This window comes from Gadus macrocephalus, chromosome 15 (genome assembly GCF_031168955.1).
Source record: "Gadus macrocephalus chromosome 15, ASM3116895v1".
Taxonomy (NCBI): domain Eukaryota; kingdom Metazoa; phylum Chordata; class Actinopteri; order Gadiformes; family Gadidae; genus Gadus; species Gadus macrocephalus.
This window is the reverse complement of record NC_082396.1, coordinates 11,300,556-11,307,599: the sequence shown is the minus strand read 5'-3', so window position 1 is coordinate 11,307,599 and position 7,044 is coordinate 11,300,556. Positions and strand designations below refer to the sequence as shown.

The window sequence follows — 7,044 nt, the reverse complement described above, 5'->3', positions numbered from 1 at the left end:
TCAAATTATACCCCCCATAACTGTTGGAAAAACAAACTCATCAGAAACTCATAGTCTCACAGTTGAGACCAACCTTCAACTCTGTTTATTTTGAGGGAATTGTGGACTTTGCAGTTTCGAATTTAATTGTTTATCCACAATAGTCCATCTTCAGGAGGCCAATCTGTCTGCAGGCAGGCGTTTGTGTGTGTGTATCGCAGTGTGTGTGTGTGTGTGTGTGTGTGTGTGTGTTTGTGCATGTGTGCAAACACAATCAACATATTTTTCACGCTGACACAGCAATGCTTGTGATGCTACACCGGCGCATCTGTGACTCAGCAAATAAACGCAACAGCTAGTTTGGGAGGCTCTGTGAATATACAGATGAAGGGGTAAGCCATGCAGTTCAAGGATGCTGACCGCTCGATTGAGGACATTTTATACCCCTCCAATAACCTTGTAGCTGGGGGTCAAACCGCCTTAAACTTGACTATCCTCCCACCTCCTATAGGCCTATTATAGCATAGCAGCACAGCAGTCATATCGACCAGTCTGGTAAACTGATACGATGAATAGGGAAAACAGCTGCTCTTTTGAATGTCAATCAGGGAAATCGATCCTTCATATATGTTGATCATAATACCATGTTCCTTCTCATAAAGTAGTGGCAATACTATCTTCTTGTATTCTTCTATCGCTGAAGTAAACCTAACTCTCTAATATTAACCGTCTACATATTTCCCAGTATGTCGTTTTTGCCGATAGTATTTAGTCTGCATCACCATTGTTCGTCTGATCGTCTCGTTGAAGAATGCGCAATACTGCTTGGTCTTCTGATCGAAGGGTGTGTGCAGCAGCAGCAACAGCAGCATTAGAGTTGTCGGATAGTTTGCTAATAGTGTTCCTGCGAGCCTGCATCCCTGCTGCCTGCTGTCCATAACAAAGCTGGTGGAAGGGCTCACATTCTTGGCCAGGACAGCCGCGCCAGCGACGGGAGGGGCGGGGCAGCCAACACTTTGGTGGAAGTGGAAGCTTGGGGTTCACGACATCCTCCTCTCTCACTCTCTCCAAATGGTGCAGAGAATTTAGCCCAAATCCTCACATTCCCTCCGTCTTTTAAAAAACGCCCAGCCGTAGCCGCCTGCAGACAGCTGATGCTGCTAAACAATCCGTTCTTCTTCTGAGATAATAGAGGGGGTTCACAAAAAAACAGGAGAAGAGGTTTAACGGGGTGCGGAGGAACTAACGCATAGGGTGTTTTTCACTTTTTTTTTCTCGTGTAATAGGGTATTCCGAATAAGAGACAAACATTGCTTGGTGTGGCTGCATAGCAGAGAAGGCACACGAGGAGGAGACTCGGCGGGATATAATGACTGAGAAAGAATCGGCAACTGAAAACCTTATATCAGGTAAAGACTTAACGCCACAACTTTGAGTTTGCATTGGGAAATGTGCTTTCCGCAGTCAATGCGTAGACACGACTTGGCTGAGCGGTGGGACCCAGGATGCGACTGCTCTGTGACTTACCACTATTAACGCTGTGATTGTAAATGCCTTAAATGTTTATTGTGACCTTTGCTGCAGCACAAGGCTGCGTGGGGAGAATTTCGGGCATTCCCCGCCTAGCCGCATTGCAATAAAGCCTCGCCTGACGTTACCTCCAATGGAGGATCGTTTGATGTGCAGCCGTGGTTACGCAACGACTCTTTCGCATCTCATCTGGCCGTGTAGTCGACATGTAGGTTATATTTGTGTTATTTATTTCCAAACGTGGTGTAAATGTGGCCAACGTCCACCATGTCTGCCTCCTACATGGCAGCTCACTTCAGCTCCTCCATAACGGTGCAGAGTTTGGTCACGTGGTCCCGTCCCACAGGAGGCTTGACTCAATGCAGCAAAAGTCTGCCTGCCTCATCACTACTCAGGTGACTGGGATGTCTGGCCCCGGATCCAGGTTCAATGCCCCGATTACCCTAAACTAACGAAGGGATGTTTTTTCCAGTTATCCACACCTTTTAATTTATTTGTATATATGTGTATTTATCCAGACTTGAATTGATCAGGCACTGCCCAATGAAAGCCCTGCAAGGCAAGTGGAGTAATCTGCTAATGTACTAATTCCCCGATGTCGAAACAAATTGATATCCTCCTGACTCATCTAAGTGTCTAGCCTAGCCTAGCTTAGCATAGTCGCTTGTACATGGGAGCAGTGATTGAGGGTGGGCCTTTTGGCTTGGGGGGGAAGGTGGGACCTGTTTGAACTACCCCCCCCCCCCCCCTTCACACCAGAAGTCCTCTCAGCTGCCACATCTTGCATTAGCATGAAAAGCTAGCAGCACATGCATGATGCACCCCCCCTCCCTAAACAACATTCCAGTAACATGGCTTCACCGGTCGCACACCTCCATCAGTATCATCAGACTACTAGACTCTTTCTTTAATGCCGGGAGGGAGTGGGAGACTTCTGCAATATAGCTCCACTCTCACCGGCTCAGCTTTCAAAAATACCCATCGTTCTTTTAAACTCTGTCTGGGCTCCGAGCCATTGACCTTCCCTCCCCTCCAAAGAACCTGTGGAGGAGAATATACGGGGTTGCAGCCCAAACTTGATGACTCACTTAATAGAATATCGGAAATCTACACTTCTACTACTCTTGTTGTCTTTACAGACATATTTTCTGTATCTTATTTTGTAATGCTGTTCTTGCTTTTTAATTGTATAGTTTTAAACCTACTACTGTCCTGTGCAGAAGCCACACATCATATGTCCAATCGGGGTTTAATTAAGTGCAATTGTCTTATTTCTTACCTCAGACGATTGCCATTTATAGTGCAGACATTACCTCAGAATGACAAGTTAGTAGTAAACCAATTCTGACACAAATGTTAGTTTGAGTGGGCTGGCAGGCAAATTATATTTGAATGAAATACTGCGGGCCAGTGTTCTGGTGTTTGGGAGAGGAGAAGAGGTTCTTTGTTAGGGGCCAGATTCGACCAATGCTAGGTTCATGTGTACGTTATGATCAGACATCCAATAAGTCTGATCTTGGACATAAGGTTTGTTGCGGGCAGTTTCTATCTAGTTGGAAGATGCTTTCAAGACGATTGCATAAAACATTTGTAATCTTTTGAAGACCTTCTCAGTGGTCGCTGTTCTCCTCCTCTCAGAGGGAGATACGGTAGAGAAGAGATGTAGCTGGACTGTGTGTATGCAGGGATACACACTCAGGACATTAATAATTCATAGCTCATCCTCTGTAGCGAACAGCAAGTTGTGGAACCTCAGCTGTGCCCCACTTTTGGCCAACACAAAGATGACCTATCTTTCAGTTTCTATGTGGCCGAATGGTAAACAAGTAAATAACAAGTCTTCTGCAATAGGGAAACTCTGGCACTTACTATAGTGTGTCTAATGCGATCGATGTATCATTAAGTCAATGCTGTCCACTTTCTGAAATACCTTCTTTTTTTTTTAAAGACTTTCATTTATATTAATGAGTTTAGCTGAAATTATATTATAAGTCAGACGGCAAGCCATTTGTCATCGGGAGACATGGCTTCTCTGGCACATCCAGTGCTAGAGGGTCAGAGTCATGATTATTTTAGGTTGAAGATGATTGGTTGTATGATAATGACCCAATTAATGTATTTCCATGTAAAGCCCTGTGATATATTTCCATCATTACTGCAGAATACAAGCCTTGGAGACCCATTACATTTATAGAGACTTGTAGTTACTCGTTGGAGAGAGTGTACCGTAGTTATAGGAACAAAAGGTTAGCAAGGCTAGTGTTTGTTCTTATTATTGTTAGTGGATCGTAGTTTCATCAAACTAAAATGCGCTCTTTTGAAAATGCGATGCATCCCTGTTGCTGTAAAGTTTGCATCTTTCTGAATCAATGGGTGTCCCCGGTCTGAAGTAGCGAGAGATGTAAACATGGAAAACAAGTTGATTCCAGCAGCACTCGACCAAATTACTTGATCTACGAGGACTGATCCTTCTTCCAAGTGGGCAGATATCGACCGATGAAGGGCTCAAGGCCTTCTAATGAGTTTGTTCATTACGAGTCCAGACGCTAAATTCCAGGTGGAGATCTTGAGGTGGGGGCGCGTAATGAAACATCTTAATAAGGTGGTGTTGGTACATGAGTAGGTTGGGTGTGGAGGGGAGTATTTATCAATACATGTTCAGAAGAGTCAAATGGAAAAAGGTCAATTCAGAAACACTTTGGAGCTAGCATGCACATTCAGAGGAAACACCCAATGGCTACAGGAACAAACTGAGGACAAATACCTGAACATAAGAAAAGGAAGAATCTTATTTTTTCATTTATAGCTGAACTAACTGAATCATCATTTTGTATTGGAAATGACAATTATGAAAGTGGAAATAATTCAATCAAAGGCAATGTGAAACTATTTTATTTCAACTTCTCTTCTTCCTGGTGTTTAGAGATTAGAACCAGACTGTATTTTAGCTCAAAGACCCGGGGCTCTTCTGCATGTAGTCACACTGAATTATCCTGCCCATGCTCATTAGGTATAGAATGGAAATGTATGAATTGTATAGTTCTCAATTTTTCTACTTTTATGTTAAATAATCAAATGCGCAGCAGCATCAAGATTACATCAATCACACATTGTGTAGAAAATAAATATATGTAACAATGTAAGTATGAGTTAAGGTAGTAATATTAAGCGGGTGTGTGTGTGTGTGTGTTGAAGAGGGGGGGTTTTGTTTAACACCGAGCTAATTCTGAGGAGCATGGCGTTCTGAATACTTTTCCAGCTGTGTATAAGAATGTCTGTGTTAAACCAAACAAAGTTTAACAACTTGCCTATGCCGTACGTCACCAGTTTGCCGACCAATGCCTCCAACATAGAATTACAATTAGAATTCCTAATTGTACTTTGTGTTCTCCTTTGAAGAGCCTGCTGAATGTTTCTCTTTCTCTCTAGGCTGACAAACAGCTCTGTCTGTCCCGGGCCGTCATGTCTCCAATACAACCAGACCCCATTGTGACACAGCACAGATGTGACATTATTCACGTCTGTGCTGAAGGAATATAGACTCACAGTAATGAAGGGAGGCCTTTTAGAATTAGCATTAGCATTAGCACTTGACACAATTCAGTGTGTGTGTGTGTGTGTGTGTGTGTGTGTGTGTGTGTGTGTGTGTGTGTGTGTGTGTGTGTGTGTGTGTGTGTGTTCGCCAATGACCAGGAAGTGTGAGGGTCAATAGGTTGTTCGGTTCAAAGTCAAAGTCCCCAACCAAAACGCACATTGGTCAGGTGCTTAAAGGAACCAGCAACTGTCCAATGTACCGCTTCATACAGAGCAAATAAACATCCTCTTTCATTTTCTGCAATATTTTCTAATATTATTCAATGGAAATACTTCATTAAAAAAAGGAAAACTTCTGTATTTTTCAGCCTTCAAACCGATTTTCTGAACATTTGGGGTATTTGGGACTAATGAGACAGCTATTGTTCAATTGGTCCAGTATTTTGTGAGAACACTGCAGCCCTAATCTGAGCAAACAGACTGCCATGTAATCCTTTGGGGCAATAGCCTACCATCACTGTATGTCCTCTTAATGTGCTCATATTTTCTACTGACAGGCTCTGGTTATATTCTAACATTAAGGAAAGCATTCCTACAGAGAAATAGTTGGCTTTGCTTGATCCCAGTCTGTTTGCTGTTGTGTCCAACCAAGTCTCACTCACGGAAGACATTGTCCTATTGTCACCACATTCTCAATTCTCATTCACCACAATCTTTTAAATAACACTAAGCTAGGCTTTCTGCAGTCCAACACAAGCTCTGCACTCTGGCGAGACTTCTTCTTGAGCGAGACTTGGACTTATTTTGCTACCAATATTGGGGTTTGACAACATTTGTGTTGCGTTGTTTGTGGGGAACACACAACGGCAAGGTATTTGTTAATGCACCATAACATGCTGAAACTGTTGATGAATGCAGAGTAGAGCAGCCAACATATGTAGAGTGTATAGTGAATGATAATGGGTTATCTCAACCAAAATACATCATCTCACAATACTAAAGCATATGATCTCACTACCAAAGTTAATTATCTCACTACCAATGTAATAGCAGCCCAGGGTAGGAGGTGGAAGATGGAAGGCATAGAGACTATGAGATGACTAAGTGCATTCATCTTCAGGACAGCGGAGGTACTGGTTGTTTTGCAGGCGAGCAGATGTTTTCTCTCATCGTTCTCCTCGTAAGGAACACGAGTCGGGTCAGCCTGTTCACTGGTCGTCTTTAGCACATGGAGGCAAAATGTACGCCCACATGTTCAGTAGGTTGACTCCCACGTAAGTTATGGGTTACTGACGTTGAGAAAGCATAGCAAGAGAGAGAGTGATGTGTCCTCCAAGTCCCAACAAGATGATAATTGGTTGCATGTGTAGCCTGCAGTATTCACAGTATGTAAACAGACTTGATTATTTCCTTCACATCATAGTTTTCACACCTTGCTCACATTGGTGTGAGTGTTTGTATACTGGATTTTGTACACAAGCCAGTGTCATGTAGTCGTAGGAGGATTGACTGAAGGTCGGGTCAGCCTGTTCACTGGTCGTCTTTAGCACATAGAGGCAAAATGTACGCCCACATGTTCAGTAGGTTGACTCCTTCGTAAGTTATGGGTTACTGACGTTGAGAAAGCATTGCAAGAGAGTGATGTGTCCTCCAAGTCCCAACAAGATGATAATTGGTTGCATGTGTAGCCTGCAGTAGTCACAGTATGTAAACAGACTTGATTATTTCCTTCACATCATAGTTTTCACACCTTGCTCACATTGGTGTGAGTGTTTGTACACTGGATTTTGTACACAAGCCAGTGTCATGTAGGCGTAGGAGGATTGACTGAAGCCGGTTGGTAAATAGGGTAACCTGGCTCTACCCCCTAGCACCCTACCCCCCCCCCCCCCCCCCCCCCCCCAGCCGAGGGGAGTGAGAAGGCTGGGCTGCCTTGGCACTGTAGCCAATCCCCACTGGATGCAATGTATTTCCCTTCCACCCACCACTCTATCTTGGTTA

General features: G+C 43.6%; 1 protein-coding gene across 2 annotated transcripts in view; it reads left to right on the top strand.

Annotated features, from left to right (window-relative positions):
* Nucleotides 1-931: 931 nt before the first annotated feature.
* hspa12a (heat shock protein 12A) overlaps nt 932-7,044 on the top strand; it is a 30,837-nt gene continuing 24,724 nt past the window's right edge. Inside the window, exon 1 of one of the 2 annotated variants that reach the window (XM_060073110.1) lies at nt 932-1,388. In XM_060073110.1, the coding sequence (XP_059929093.1) occupies nt 1,349-1,388 (40 nt within the window). In that variant the 5' untranslated portion in view covers nt 932-1,348. The remainder of the gene's footprint in view (nt 1,389-7,044) is intronic. The other variant, XM_060073109.1, reaches the window with a different exon arrangement.